The sequence below is a fragment of the Carassius auratus genome, chromosome 10 (assembly GCF_003368295.1).
Source record: "Carassius auratus strain Wakin chromosome 10, ASM336829v1, whole genome shotgun sequence".
Classification (NCBI taxonomy): domain Eukaryota; kingdom Metazoa; phylum Chordata; class Actinopteri; order Cypriniformes; family Cyprinidae; genus Carassius; species Carassius auratus.
The window spans coordinates 15,824,174-15,840,129 of record NC_039252.1 but is presented as its reverse complement, the minus strand read 5'-3'; the positions used below and the strand labels follow the sequence as shown (position 1 = coordinate 15,840,129).

Sequence of the window (15,956 nt, the reverse complement as noted above, 5' to 3'; positions counted from 1 at the left end):
TCATCAAAGCCCCGCCCATTTGTTTCTGTCAAGTAAAAATGGCGGTGCCCGTGAATATCGGAGAACTGCTACAATCAGAAATTATAGAAGACACCGTGGACAAAGATGAGGGCGTTTGCATATTAGGCATATTTGGGAAAAGCGCAATGCAACCGGGATCATTCAAAGACTCTCTCATAAACACCTTAGCGGATAAACACGTCTTCTCTTTCTTCGGGAGCGACGACACTGACAGCTCGTGCGGGGGAACATCCATTCATGCATATTATAATCAAGAAAACCGCGTGCTGTATCTCGTATTAACATCAGTTTTTGACAACCGCCAGCTTATTCGCGCGTGCGAGTCTTTGACGGCGGGTTTGGGTCACGCAGAAGCGCATGAGTTTTGGAAAACAGCAGAGAAAGACCACTGTTTGCAGCTGCTGTATCTCTTTTCGCTGTGCCATGTTCTTCTGCTGGTTCATCCCACATGTTCGTTCGACGTCACTTACGATAAAATGTTTCGCGCTTTGGACGCGCTACGTCAGAAAGCGCTCCCGCTGTTGCGCGCCGCGATTAAAGACTCGCCAGTGTCTAAAGAATGGAAGTTAAACTGTCGGCCGTGCCCTCCACGTCTGCTGTTCGTGTTCCAGATGAACGGAGCGCTCAGAGTGGCCTCCTCTGGCACTGCTGGGAATGGGACTGATGGCTCTGGAGGGGATAAACCCAAAAAACACTCCCCAAGAAGGAGACTGCAGCATGCTTTGGAAGATCAGATATATAGGATATTCCGGAAAAGTCGTGTATTGACCAATCAGAGTAGTAATTGTCTCTTTACAGTCCCTGCTAATCAAGCTTTTGTATATGTAGTGCCAGGACCAGACGAGGACCCCATCGGCTCTCTTCTGGGGCACCTGCGGTCCAACTGTGTCCTTCGAGAAAGTGAAGGAGGCACGCCTGTGCCCAGGCAAAGGCGGTACCAACAGATGAGACACTCCAATAGACAACCCTCTTTCAATGTAGAAAGCAGTCTTTCTTCAGGAGGACAGCTGGTGGACTGCACTTTAAAAGAGTTCCTTTGGCAGCATGTCGATCTCGTATTGACCAAGAAAGGTTTTGATGACAGTGTAGGTCGCAATCCGCAGCCATCACACTTCGAGTTGCCTACTTATTCCAAATGGGTGCATGTCGCGCACAGACTTTATCAGGTCATGATAGAGAACGGTGAGGATGATGCAGCCGAGATCTCCCTCAAGGTGCAGGGTCAGCTCAAAGTGTTAGAGGGGTTCCTTGACGCAGATGCGAAGTTCTCGGAAAACAGGTGTCAGAAAGCCTTGCCAGTGGCTCACAGTGCGTACCAGTCAAATCTTCCCCATAATTACACCACCACAGTGCACAAGAATCAACTGGCCCAGGCTCTAAGGGTGTACAGCCAGCATGCGAGGGGAGTCGCCTTTCAAAGATACGCCTTACAGCTCCACGAGGATTGCTACAAGTTCTGGAGTAACGGGCATCAGCTCTGTGAGGAGCGCAGCCTTACGGATCAGCACTGCGTGCATAAGTTTCATCTGCTGCCAAAGTCAGGTAAAGATTCTTGTATTCCCTGGCAATCGAGCCCATTACCTTGGTGTTGCTAGCGCCATACTCTGAGTTCTTTTAAACTTTTTTTTATTTAGACTGATGACCCCTTGTACCTTCTAGTGATTATTTACTTTACAAATCTGCATAATGATACTTTAAAAAAACTCAAATGAGTGTTTATTCCTAAATGCTTGTTAGTCAAGTAGCTCTTTATACAAAACAGATTGTTTGTATTAGTCTAATATTGTTCATATTAAGTTAATATTAAAAGAGTGTTTCAAAGTAAACGGTGTTCCTGTAGCTTGAGCATTGCGTTAGTGATGCCAAGGTTGTGGCTTTGACTCCTCGAGTCCCAGGTAATGCAAGTACTGATAAAAATGTGTATTTCCCAAGTCTCTGCGTCTAGCAGATGCATGCATTAAAAAATTGTCATGATACTGTCAATTAGCACAGATTTTTTTTTACCATTGGCAGATTTTGTAGAATCTTAAACGAAACATTTTGACAGAAAAAAGATGCATATTTAACCCATGCACAATTTTGGACCATAACAACATGTCAGATGCCCCTTTTTTCACAAAATTTGGTATTTCCATCACTGGTTTGTGATGCAATAAGTCCAAATGTGCATAAAAACAGGGTGATGGAAACGGCTATTGTGTATAGTCAAAATTATTTTCCTTGGCATTTTTCAAAACATACTTCTCTCTAACTCAGTTACCACTTTTCTTCACATTACAGGAGAGAAGCCGGAAATGGACCACAACCCACCTATTCTATACCACAATAGTAGAGGCCGCTCTACAAGTTCCTGTAACTGTGGTCGGAAGCAGTCTCCAAGAGAAGATCCATTTGACATCCAAGCTGCCAACTATGACTTCTATCAAGTCAGTAGCAGTCAAGTTCTTCTACCGTAAATTTTCACTACATAAGCTTTGGATCTATTCTTCATCATTCTGTCTATCATCCTTAGATGCTTGAGGAGAAGTGCTGTGGGAAGTTGGAGAGGATCAATTTCCCAGTGTTCCAAGCAAGCACCCCCGACCCTGCTCCTGCTAGTGATGAGGTGCCCAGACCTGGAGAGGTACCTCCATCAGGTGAAGCTGACCGTCTAAAGGAGAAAGAGACTAGCACTCACACACCTGGTGATAGCACAAGTCTGAGTCTAGCTCTTAGCTTGGGCCAGTCAACTGACAGCCTTGGAACATATGGGGATGGAGCAGAAGGACAAGAGAAGAGGCCAAGCTTGGTGGACAGACAGCCCTCCACAGTGGAGTATCTTCCCGGGATGCTTCATTCTGGATGCCCGAAGGGACTGTTGCCCAAGTTCTCGAGTTGGTCTCTTGTTAAACTTGGTCCAGCTAAGGCCTACAACAGCCTCTCTGGTTTAGAGCAACCTGGATTCCTCCCAGGCTCCGCTTTCCTCTTGCCCTGGGATGTTGTCATTCGGAGCCGATCTGAGGAAGATGTTGGATCGCTTGAGCCTCTGGATGGAGGCCCAACCTCCTGGCCAGCTCCGAATAAAGCATCCATTGGAAAGCGAGGCAGCGCTGGAGGAATCGGACGAGGGCGCAGACGGGATGATGTAGCTCGTGCTTTCGTTGGTTTCGAGTATGAGGACAGCAGAGGGCGCCGCTTCCTTAGTTCTGGCCCTGATAAAGTAGTCAAAGTGCTTGGGCAAGGTGGACCAAAGGAGCCAGCAACTAGATGCTTGAATTCTGATATGCCTATATACATTCCCTCTCCAGCTCAAGGACGAGGGATAAAGCCACATTACGCTCAACTGGCTCGTCTTTTCATCGTTGTCCCTGATGCTCCTCTTGAGATTGTCCTAAACCCACAGGTACAATGTGTTAAAAAGTGATAAATCAGTAAATGTAATTCTCAAATAAGTATTCACAATGAGTACCACATACGTTTTCTCCATTAAAGTACACTGTTCTGTGCTTCTCTTCTCTCAAAGGTCCAGCCAGGTCCCCCTCCTTGTCCTATCTTCCATCCGGAGCAGCCTGAGGTGGTGCTGCCCCCTGATGGACTCTGGGTATTACGCTTCCCTTATGCCTACGTGACAGACCGTGGACCATGCTACCCTCCCAAGGAGAACCAGCCACTGGCAAACTTCAGGGTGCTGAGAGGCATTCTGCATGCCAACACGACTAGTTCAACTCCACAGTAACAAAAAACACTCTGAACTTAAAAGCACTGCTGGGATATCTGTAATATCTGTAGGACATTGGTGTCTTGGTGCCACGCTTCTGTTCATTTTCTGTGCCGGTTCTTTTATTAACCAAATTCTAGAAATAATCGTGGCTGTAAATACAAGCAATCAAATTGAGGAATGTTGCGTTTACAGTAAATAAATACATGCAGTGAGAAAGAAAAAAACTGTGAACAGTGTCATTATAAAACAGTAATATCATTTTAAACTGAATTTACTTAATAAATGTGTATCCAAATAGTGTCCACTCTCGATTTTCTGTTTGCTGTGGACTTTTGAGGTTGATATTACGAATTATTTTTAGCCGAGTAAATAAAATGAGATCTTATAAAACACTTGTTCTTTAGAAAGACTGTTAAAATATCAATCTGTTATGGTTGTGGTTTTAGATATCAGTCTGTTATAGTTTGTTATGGTTTTTACATAATAATAGCTAGTAAAAACACGACACAGAGAGGCGCTATTTAGTTAAGTGAACTGAGAAAATACAACGTGACAACTGTAAAATCTTGTAAATGCTTAATATTTTCTGAGGTTAAAGTTATTGAAGACGTACTTTCGATTTTAGTTTTTATTACGTATCCAGCTGACACATCACAAAGATAACAAATGTGTCGGGTTTTTGCCTGCATGTCCTCTGCGCTCGCTCATTGGTCCGTCCACTTTTTAGGCTGGCCAATCAGCGTATTGTTGCTAGGCTGTTTTGTCTCCTCTATTTGCTGGCCTGCTTGTCAATCAGAGTGGGAGCTTGTATGACGAGGCCCGCTGCGCAACGGTGCTGTATTTACAGAGCACTGCTCTCGAGGTGCGTGGCTGATGAAGATACCTGGAAACTTTGTGTTGTGAGGAATGATCGCCCTGCTGTTTTGCATGAAGTTGCAGTTTTAAGAGTGAGAGAGTTGGATTTGCGCGATACCTTTCCATTCAAAGGTAACATACGACCAATTATAATGCTTGTAGTGACATTATAGGAAGTTCCTCTCTTTTTATAATGTTACGTTTGTTATTTAGTAACGTGCAGTATATGACAGCTCACTAAAAAATAACCTTGTAAATAAAACTTACATTTTAGGTTCAGATTAAATTTAATTGACGATGATATATGCTAATCTGGGTTTAAAACGTAATCTACACAGAATGCATCAATACATAATAAAAATTGTCAACAATTATACTCTATACTATAGTTGTCATCTGCTTTCCCAAAGTGTGCTTTAACTCTAGACTATTATAGGTTGTATGTCACTATCAGCAAACGTTACATTAGGAGAAGAAAGAAAAAACTTTATCTAAAGAGTCATTGGCAATGAACACAAATTGTATGTACTCATGATGTTTCATATGAATTTAACTATGATTAAATAAATACATCTGCTTTATTTTTCTATATGCTGTTTTGCATGAAAAAGAACATGGGAATTGACTTGTAAAATTGTGAGAAAGTGCTCATGCTACTCATATTGCACAAAAAACTATTAAATTAACATTAACGTGCATGTTGATATTATTGAGGGCTAGAACGCTTAAAATGAAAGTGTGGCTATTAAATATTTTGCAGTGTTGATATTGTGTACTGTTTTGTCATCATAACCTATATTAGTGACGCTCAGGCTTGTTGTCATTTTAAAGCTGGCTTTTCTGAATTGGTTTAGCTGTGGGTGTTTTCAAAGATGTTATTGCCGGAGGTGCTGAGCTGGTGCTGCCATCTGCACTTCAGTCTGGTGGCATCTACTATGGCCTACATAGAAGCTGGTACACTGTCACCCGCACATACTCATCTGACCTGGATCCATCCTTCCGTCTCTCCATCTGACCCACTCCTTTCCAACACTCTTGCCCTTAAGTAGCTTTGCAGATGCATGGGTATTTCTGTCAGTTTGTGCCATCAGAATATGGACTGGGAGATTATACTTGGGGATGAGTGCAGAAGAGTACCTTTTCAAATCAGATATATTAACTTAGAGGTTGTTTGAGAACAAATTAATTAATTTATTTTTCTTGAAGTGAGCTTTTTTTATTAAAAAAAAAAGTTAAAATAAAAAATCAGGATTGTATTTTCTCCAAACTTAAAAAAAAAGAATAATAACATCTCTGTAAAATGTAATTTTTAGTGTGCATTTATTAATCATTATGAAAGAGCTGCTTGTATTTGTGTATTGTAATTATGTTAACAGGGACACTGTAAAATAAAGTGTTAATCCACCAGATGTATGATCAACAATTTAGTTAGAACTAAATATCAAAGCATATGTGTGTGCGCACCAGGGGCTTTTTAATTTGTGCTGACAGATTTCAAAGGACAGCAAAAAAAGGTGCTATTATGGGAGCTGCCTGCTGTGTATTATGTGAGGGACAGGGGGGAACGAGGGGGGGATTCGCCACCTGTCTGGGGGTCCTTGTATGTTTCGATGCCCTCTTACTGCTTAAAATGCGTGAGACCTTTTATTACATTCTAGTTTAACAAGCAAAACAAACATAGCCATTTATTAAAAGCAGATTTTGTGTTGATGTACCTGCCATGTGTTATTGTTACATAACATGGATTTTTTTATTAAAAACAGGGGTTTATCTGATTTGTGTTAAGTGTGATACTTTGAGACAGAGATGGTATTGATTTACAATATTATGCACTTGAAAACAACCCTTGTGTGTTTCCAAGCACATTGGGGATGCCTCAGCTAGTTTTCTGATGTATGCATGCATAAACAAAGAAGAAAAACAAATGTCACAAGGATTAACTGCCTTTAAGTTAGTACTTGTCAGAGTCTTAACTACCATAGAAATTAAAGGAGTGGTTCACCAAAAATGTACTCAACCGCAGACCATACAAGATTTAGATGGCTTTGTTTCTTTGTTAGAATAGATTTGGTGAAATTTAGCATTTGTCCCATGTGCAGTGAAAAGCTGTGTGTTTATAAGAAACAAATCCATCATTTAACTTTAAACCATTACATCTAAAGCAATATTATGGTTCGAGGACTTGAGCAAGTGATGTAAAGTCAATTTTTCTAAATCTGTTCTGATTAGGAAACAAGCTTATTTACATCTTGTATAGCCTGAGGGTGAACTATTCCTTTAAGGGAAGTGCGTTTCCCCTGATATTCCACCATAATTGCAGTCTTGGTTTTGTTACAGCAGTCTGTATTAGATTTGTTTGTCGAGTCGTCAACTGTGTGGTCAGAAGAAGAAAGGTCAGCCATGTTTGAACATTTGATGAATGAGATCCCTTCATTATACGTGTGTTTGGTCTGCTCCAGACTAATTTGAAATGGTAAACACACAAAACAGACAGAGACAAAGTGGGCACCGTTTCTGTGATTATGGCTTCAGTAATTATACTGGCGACAACCGTTTATCTTCATCTCATCTGTCGAGATCCCAATGAATTCCAGCCTCCACATCTTTCTTAAATTTCCCCATAATCATTTTACCTCCAATTAGCCTTGTACCGGTGACATTTATGTCCTTTGTTGATTTTGTATAATTGCGTTAGAAGTCACATGAGGAAATGATGTCGAAAAATGATTCTGCTGCACCATTTGGCCAAGTTATATAGTGTTCCTAATGGCAGAGCGCACCCAAAGATGCTTAATTATGCCAAGGAGAGTCCAATTTCAAGCCTGACGCTGGTGACTAGAATACTCTTCGGCTGTATTTCTGTAAGGCCTGTTTGATCACATCTGTCCCAAAGCAAATATAATCACAAATAGCTTTCCAGGAAACCTTCCTTTTGCAGCCTTTTATGAATCGAGTCACTGAGTTCATGTGATATCTAAAAAAGAATTTATTCTTTTAGTTTCTCTCAGTCACACTGGCCATGTGGCTTTATTTGTATGGTAACACTATACAAGAAGGTTTTTGTGTTCGTGCATTAGTTAACATCTAAGATTAATTACTTGTAGAGGTATTATTTATCTGTAGCTTATGTAAGCCAGTGTAGTATTATAGCATTATTGTTAAGTGTTACCATTTGTATTGTGGTTGTTTTTTTTGTTTGTTTTTTTACATTTGTTCCTCTCTAAATATGTGCTTTATGACTTCAGCGGGGTTTATTGGTGAAAAATGCTTTGGTTTATGTGATAATTACGTCGGTTTGCAGAGATGTGGTTGGAATTCAAATATGTGATGATGTCACTCACAAGGCCCTTTTTCGATCTCACGAATAGCTGTCCACGCTTCTGGGTAATTAAACTAGATGCCTGCGGATTCTTTTAGTAATTAGTTCTGCCTTAAATCTCGTCTAAAGCTGCTTCCTTCAACAGGCGAAAAGCTGCCAGCATGCCACGATGACATAAAAGAGGGCACGCAGTCATAATAATACTCAGATTGCGGACTTATTAATTGAATTCAGAAAATAACAACAAAATTTGTGTGACCTGAAGGGGTAGTTCTTCTCATAAAAAAGCAAATGCATCATCAGCAACTCGTCCTTATTTCATTCCAAACCTGTCTGACTGAAAAGGAGATATTTAGGATAATGTTCACGCTGCTCTTTTCCATTAAATCACCGAGGCTGTCAGTTTCAAAAAAGGACAACCAAGCACCATAAAAGTAGATCATGATTTAAACTAACATTTCAGAGTGAAAGTGTAGGGAAAATTTGTGTAAATGTTCATTCGTTCTGTTACATCCCAGGCAACATTTTGTGTGATAACATATGGATTTGTTTTGTTTAAATGTAACACATTTCATTAGGGATGAATCCATCGAACAAAGAGGAGCGTTGAAATCATACACGTTTGGTTGTCTGGCTGTCTCCGTGTGTTTGAGCCCACGTCATTGGCAGGTCTCCAGCTCTCTGCATTAAAAAGCTGCCTCTCATAGAGCACAGCCCTCTTCTAACCCAGGGGCAGGATGAACACGGGACCACACAATCACAGTTAGCTGACAGACAACAGCTAACAGACGCTCTGATTCATGCCTGTTTGCCTGCATTTGCACTGTGTTCTTGTGAATGACGTCTGCTGCATTCACCGTCTGCGTGTCTTGCTGACGTACACGTGACGTTTTCAGCATTATTTCGTATCAGTCATTTATGACACCAGAAATGTAGGAATACACTGTAGAATTCTTTAACATTTCATATCTAATCATTATTTATGTCTTTGTACATTCATCTATACAGCTACAACACATCAAGCTTGTCTTAAAGGGGCCACTACACTTTATATTTTTATTTAATCTCTTTTTTCTCTCTTTGATACTTAAAGTTAAACTGGCTGTTTTGCAACTGCATTTTAAAGACTACAATGTGTAAGGTCAATGTGTTATATTATTTTTTGACACGTAGGTTGTTATATGTTAATATGCTTATGTTAGTGGTGTCACACATGATGATTTCTGAATTATACACTACTGGTCAAAAGTTTGGAATAATTTTAATAATTTAATAAGAATCAATAGTGTTAATTTGAAAATAAATATGGTAAAAACAGTAATGTTGTGTAGTATTTTGTGTGTGTGTGTGTGTGTGTGTGTGTGTGTGTGTGTGTGTGTATGTGTTTGTATGTATATATATATATATATATATATATATATATATATATATATATATATACAAAGTAATTTATTCCTTAATGACAAAGATGGGTTTTCAATTTTCATTACACCAGATACTCCAGAAATCATTCCAATATGCTGATTTGGTGCTCAATTATTATCAGTTTATTGTTTATTATTATTTATAGTTTATTATTATCAGTATATTGACAATGGCACTTAATATTGTCATGGTTAAATATTTTTTTTGCTGCTTAATATTTATCTATTTTTTGTGAATTTTTTTTTTTCAAGATCCTTTGATGAATAGGAAATTCAAAAAAAGCAGCATTTATTTGAAATGGAAATCTTTTGATACATTATAAATGCCTTAACTGTTGCTGTTAATCAATTGAATGCTTCCTTGCAACAAAAAAAATAAATAATAATATCCCAAACCTTTTAGTGGTATTTTATTTTTCCTACAAATGTGTGTGCTCCCCACAGGTTTGCTCTCGTGTCTCCGAAGCTTCACCACGGCCCTCACCTGTGTGCTCCACTGTTTCTCCTGCGAGTCGTCCTGGGCTGACCGGCCCTTCCTGCTCCGCCCCCGAGCCGTCTCTCCCGCCACGGTCACCATGACACGCTCCAAAACCTTCCAGGCCTACCTGCCCAACTGCCATCGCACCTACAGCTGCATTCACTGCCGAGCACACCTGGCCAACCATGACGAGCTCATCTCAAAGGTATTCTGCAATGTCTCTTTTAGCATCTTTCATCTTAATCATAACCCGGGTTAGACAGCATACTGAAGTGGATGAAAACGCTTTGAGGGGTAACTTACAGTCTTTACAACGCCATGCACTGTATAAAATTCCCACAAAACTGTTTTTTAGACTTTTGTCAGTTAAAAGTCTTTTTGTAAGATGTTTTGTCAGCTGGTATGTTCTGTAAAAACAGTTTTTGGATTGTTCTGTACAATCCATCCTAATGGACTTCCTGTTGAGGGGCATGAAACACTATGTGAACATTATGAAAACAATATTTTAGAGGATTTTCAGATTAGTTGCACATGAATTGAAGGCAATATTTAACTTACATTAGCATCCACAACATCATGTGTCCGCAATAACAGTGTCAAAATGTATATGTGTGTTTTTATGTTATATGTTAAAAGCTTTTGCATTTTATATATGATTATCATTCAAGCTTTTGGGGTCATTAAGATTATTTTATTATTTTATTAATTTATTAATTTCTTAGAAATGAATAGTTTTATTATAGCCATATATAATGTTTCAAAAGATTTCTGTTCCAAGTAATTGCTGTTCTTTCGATTCATCAAGGTATCAGCATATTAGAATAATTTCTGAAGGATCATGTGACACGGAAGACTGGAGCAATGATGCTAAATTTTTTGCAATTCTATGACGGCAATAAATTACGTTATAAAATATATTCGAGTAGAAAACAGTTCTTTTTCATTTGATTGAATATTACATATTATCTATATTAAATACAGCCTTTGTTTCCTTTTTATATTTTATATTTTAAAAATCAAACCTTTGAACAGGAGTGCAATTTTGGATTGTTCTGTGGATTTTGGGTAAACTTTTAAAAAAACGGACCCATACATAAAAACAGTTTATGTCTTCATTAGTGAGACCATATAATCCCACTTTAATTGTACGGCATGTGCACAGACTCCTCCAGTGGCACACTTTTAAAACACCATATGGGGCTTTTTATTAGGTGTGTGTGTCAATATGTGTGTGCACGGAGAAATATGTGTCAAAGATTATTAATAGCACCTTTAATTAATAACGTGAACTTTGTGCATGCGAGTTATCTGCGCATGGATTGTGTGTGTGGGCAGAATGTGGGTCAGTAAAGCACTCAGCTTCCTGACGTACATGTCACACAATCAAGGATCAAGGGAAGCAGGTCATCGTCTGGGCTTTTGTGTGCTGCAGAAGTAAGAGTAATCACGTCTCTATAGTATACGCAGATGATCCAGGACACCCACGTATACCCGTAATGCTGAACTAAAATCTGCACACAGGGTTTTGGTCGTCTGATACCATTTTTTGTCTCAGACAAGGTTTCTGAATGCGCCGTGTATGTTTACAGATTGTGCAGATTAGACAAGATTGTTTTCGCTGCATTCATTAGTTGTTCACATACAGTGTTTGCAAAATAAAGCCAGCGGTATCCGGCCTGACGAGACTTACTTGTGTCGCAGGGGGAGCGAGAGCACTGGAGGCAGTTCTGGGGTGGAGTTGAGGTTAAAATGATAATTCGATTTCAATTAGTTTAAATCCCTCTGAACCAAATAACATAACATAAAAGTAGTTTAAAAGTAGGTTAATAGACTTTGCACAATAGGAGGCTTGTGTTTTTGATTTAACATTCAGGTAGTAAAAATTTTTTAATGTTATTAATTAATGTGTTACTGTGGCAGCTCTGAAATACAAAACTAATGTACTCAAAAATAACAGTGAAAATATGTGGGATCATCATTTAAATTGCACAGTCATAGCCAGGTAGATTCAATATTTCATGCAAGTCAAAAGTAGTAAAATATCGGTTTAAAATAATTGGGGCGAGGAAGAATGATATTAATAATTTCCATTTCAATCATTGAATGAAGGAGTCTTAATTTGTTGGAAATGCAGCTTTAACATTTTCAATTATATACCATTTTAGATTTTGTAATAATATTTCACAATATTACTTTTTATTTAAATAAATCTAAAAATATTAAAATGTTACAGACCCCAAACATTTGAAAGATGTGTGTATAATGTAATAATATAATATAATACTATTTATATAATATTTTCCCTCCACTTTCAATATACTTGAGAGTTTTCACGTATACATTTTAAAACTTGTAAAACCTTTTTTTTAGTCTAAAAAACGATTTAAATCCATATTTAAATGTTATTAATTAAAGTCTTACATTGGCAGCACAGAAAAAAAACTAAGTAATTTATTTAAAACAATAGATTCAATGTTTTATTTGAAAATCGGTTTAAAATAATCAAGGCAAGGAAGAATTACATTTCATTTGAAATCATTGATGTCAATCAGCTAAATCACTGAATTTAAATTAAGTCTGAATTAATCATTTAATCCATTTTGAATTAATTGATTTTAAACAGAAAATTAACTAACATACTACAAGAGTTTATATTGAGAATCATGTGTATATTGTAATGCGTTTCGAGCGTTTACCCATTGTTGTGATGGTTTCATTCAGGTGTTGTAAATTATTTAAGCTTAAAGATAGAGAAAGAACGCCTTCATTGCTATCCAGTATAGCACAGCCAAAATGAAACCACCATAATGATCTTTTGATCCATGCCCATATGGCCAAACCATTTTCAACCCCCCGTAATTATGACCTTGCCCCTCTTTCACATCATGCATCATGGGAAATCCTATCTGCCAAGGTCATGAATGGAGCAGCGAAGGAAAATTGTTTTTTCCAAAAGATTACTTGATTGTGAAGTCACAATACTAGTAAATGATGTTAAATTACTCTGACGTAAATATGTTAGACACATGTCAGCCAATTCAGTGTGTTTATTTGGATGTGGGTTTTTTGGGGCGATTTTGAAATGTAATCTTTCCTGTTTTATTTCCTTTGCAGTCTTTTCAAGGGAGTCAAGGCAGGGCCTACCTCTTCAACTCCGTGTAAGTCCTGTAGTTTGTCTTAACCATCCAACACAAAAAAGGCAAAAAGGTCACGCCGAATTTTAAGATCCTCTTTTCATCAATCAGGGTGAATGTGGGCTGTGGGCCGGCAGAGGAGAGGGTACTGCTGACCGGTCTCCATGCGGTGGCCGATATCTACTGTGAGAACTGTAAAACCACTCTGGGCTGGAAATACGTACGTTCTGGATCAGACCGGATACACACACTCACTCAGAGACCACTTACAGACAAGGGCTGACATTTGATTCATCTGAAAGACTTTTCATAAAGCAGATTACAACTTTTCAGCCTTTTTATCTGGACCCACACACACACAAATATATACAAATGAATGTTAATTCATTATATAAGAGGTGTGTTCACGACATTGTTGCTGTATTTATAAATGAGTTATTTGACATCATTTATGCTTATATTTAAAGAATAAGCATATCAGAATAGATTTAGACTATGGCACTTGTTTTACAGCTTATATATAGAGAAACATCTCTTCTACAGTAATACTGCTATTTAAAGGTCTTATATTTGATTGACATATCTAGAAAAGCAACCCCAACAGCTGTCTATTATTTTTGGATCAGCAGATCTTGACTTTGAGGTGACCACACGCTCATTCTCTTGACCGTTTCTCTTTTTCTCTCTCCTCCCTCCCTCTTCTGCTTTCCGATAGGAGCATGCCTTCGAAAGCAGTCAGAAGTACAAGGAGGGCAAGTTCATCATCGAGCTGGCCCACATGATCAAGGACAACGGGTGGGACTGAAAGCCCTGGACTCCCCACGGCCCATAACGCTGGAAAGAGACGTGCAGCATATGAATAATTAGTTTCATTATCTGGCTGTAACTTCCTCCCTGGAAATCTCTCTACCTGACACACCCCTCTAAACCGTGAGGGTTCAAGGTTCATAGCAGCTGCGCTACCCATGTCCTGTGTGTATATACGAACGAATGTGTGCCAGCTAGACACCAAGTGTTTCTATTACGTGAGTAATTTCCCTGTTCAGTTCAAGGGAGTGCGTGTGTGCAAATCGAGGCACAAATTGACGTTTGCTTTCCTCTGGGTCGGCCAAGGTCACAGTTTTGTCCCACACTCAGGTTTAACTAATGGCTGGACCCATGGTGAAGAAAGGTTAAAAGACGAACCCATGTAGCACGGCACCTTTTAACTCATCTGAGGCGAAAACACACTCAAACCGAAGCGTCGTCCATTTGTTTCCCTTTTCTTTAGTCTCTTTATTTCCTCCAGTCACTTGCATGTTGTTTATTTATATGTGTATTTATTGATCTGTTACGTTTTAGGGAAGTTGCGTTTATGGTAAACTGTAGCAACCACACTGGTCTTAGTTTGACCTATATAGCGGAAGTAGCAAGCTTTGATAAGAGGTTTGTACGTACACTTCCTCTCCAGATTGTGATCTGTCTGTGTTTGGATGTGATTATGGAGTAAATGAGGCATTCGTATGCCATTTCTAGGGCACAGGTCGCGTACATTAGCTAGAGCTAAGTCTTTCGCCCTAGCCGCAGCTGTCAGCTTTAAAAGGGAACTGAGGCGTTCTCACAGCCTGTGATGTCCCTTTTGGTCTCATTAGTTCCTGCCATTAAATCACAAATCAAGTGGTAAACCAGACTTTCACACCACGTGTTTTGTTGAAGAAAGTGATCGACAACTTGTAAATGTGGCCTCTAAACAAGGCAATCCAGATGGGGCTCGTAAATAAAAAGCCTTTGCGCAACCAAAGACTCTTTCATCACCTACGCTGACCAAACGGAGTTCGATTTCCTGATTTAAGGCCCGTTCACACCAAGCAGAGTAACAGTAATAATAAATATAAAGTTTTAAAACTTGCTGTAATTCTGGGAGGATAGTAACAATAAGGACACAGAGGAACCATAATGATTTTTGTTTCAGCTGACAGAACGATAAAAACATTGACAGCCAATCAGGAAAGCCCTTGACTTTAACAAGCATGAGCGTTTAAAGTGAGAGACAACATTAATGCAGTGCTTGCTTACAATGAACAGAAATTAGCATCGACTGGTGTAGTTATCATTATAGTTATTGTTCTTGGTGTGAACTTACCTTTAGATGCATTGTTGTTGTGTCTTTTGGTTCCGTTGAATTGTCTTGTGCAGAACAAGTCGCTTTTTCTTTGATTTAGGTGTTTTGGATGTTAACGTATAATGTCTTATTTTGAGTATGTATTTATGATCAGTCATCACGTATTGTTTTAGCACTCAATCTTACATCTGTGTATTTATCGTTCTGTGGGACCGCTCCACCTATTCCAACAATTTAAAAAAAATATATAATTTCAAATTGATTTTTTTAAGAAGAAAAGTGTGTGTGAAATCAATTTTTAATCCGTATATTTTAATCTGATATCAATAAAGCTCTCATTTTATGAATGTCCTTTTCCCATTGTTTTTTTTTAAAGAGTGTATTCACCGTTCTGAATAATAGTAATAATTATATAAAGAAGTCTCTTTTTCTCATTTATTTGATCAAAAATATAGTAAACAGTAATATAGTGAAATATTACTACAATTTAAAAGTGTTTTTTTATATAGATATTTTATAAAAAATGGCAGCCATTGCTCCAGTCTTCAGTGTCACATGATCCTTCAGAAATCATTCTAATATGCCAATTAATGTCATATTATCATCCATGTTTCAATTTTTGTGAAACCGAAATACATTTTTTTTCAGGATAAATAGACAGTCCAAAAAAAGATTTTTTATTTGAAATATCAGTCCTTTGGATCATTGTTAAAAGTTGTAACTGTAACTTTTGATCAATATTGTGCATCATTGATGAATAAAAGTATTCAATTCTTTAAAAAATAACACCCTTTTGAATGGTATTGTGCATTTAAATAAGTAATACTGATACCTTTCATCATATTTTGACATTTATGCCTTGAGTAAATCATTTGTTTCTGCAGATATTTAGGATATGAATTTTGAGAGCAGAGTTCAAATGTT

At 38.4% G+C, this 15,956-nt stretch overlaps 2 protein-coding genes across 2 annotated transcripts; both read left to right on the top strand.

Annotated features, from left to right (window-relative positions):
* Positions 1-8: 8 nt before the first annotated feature.
* On the top strand, positions 9-4,021 carry LOC113110052 (protein SMG8-like). Its single transcript, XM_026274053.1, has 4 exons — positions 9-1,563; positions 2,302-2,447; positions 2,534-3,403; positions 3,524-4,021. The coding sequence occupies exons 1-4, from the start codon at positions 39-41 to the stop codon at positions 3,734-3,736; spliced, it is 2,754 nt and encodes a 917-aa protein (XP_026129838.1). The 5' UTR covers positions 9-38; the 3' UTR covers positions 3,737-4,021.
* Positions 4,022-4,156: 135 nt separating this feature from the next.
* LOC113110053 (protein yippee-like 1) lies at positions 4,157-15,379 on the top strand. The gene is made up of 5 exons (XM_026274054.1): positions 4,157-4,708; positions 9,764-10,002; positions 12,912-12,955; positions 13,043-13,151; positions 13,647-15,379. The coding sequence occupies exons 1-5, from the start codon at positions 4,531-4,533 to the stop codon at positions 13,734-13,736; spliced, it is 660 nt and encodes a 219-aa protein (XP_026129839.1). The 5' UTR covers positions 4,157-4,530; the 3' UTR covers positions 13,737-15,379.
* Positions 15,380-15,956: the final 577 nt, after the last annotated feature.

Coding starts and splice junctions, on each gene's coding strand:
- LOC113110053 (XM_026274054.1), top strand. CDS start 4,531: ATGACGAGGCCCGCTGCGCAACGGTGCTGTATTTACAGAGCACTGCTC. Junction 12,956..13,042: donor GCCTACCTCTTCAACTCCGT/GTAAGTCCTGTA, acceptor TTCATCAATCAG/GGTGAATGTGGGCTGTGGGC. Junction 13,152..13,646: donor CCACTCTGGGCTGGAAATAC/GTACGTTCTGGA, acceptor GCTTTCCGATAG/GAGCATGCCTTCGAAAGCAG.
- LOC113110052 (XM_026274053.1), top strand. CDS start 39: ATGGCGGTGCCCGTGAATATCGGAGAACTGCTACAATCAGAAATTATA. Junction 1,564..2,301: donor TCATCTGCTGCCAAAGTCAG/GTAAAGATTCTT, acceptor TTCACATTACAG/GAGAGAAGCCGGAAATGGAC. Junction 2,448..2,533: donor CCAACTATGACTTCTATCAA/GTCAGTAGCAGT, acceptor TATCATCCTTAG/ATGCTTGAGGAGAAGTGCTG.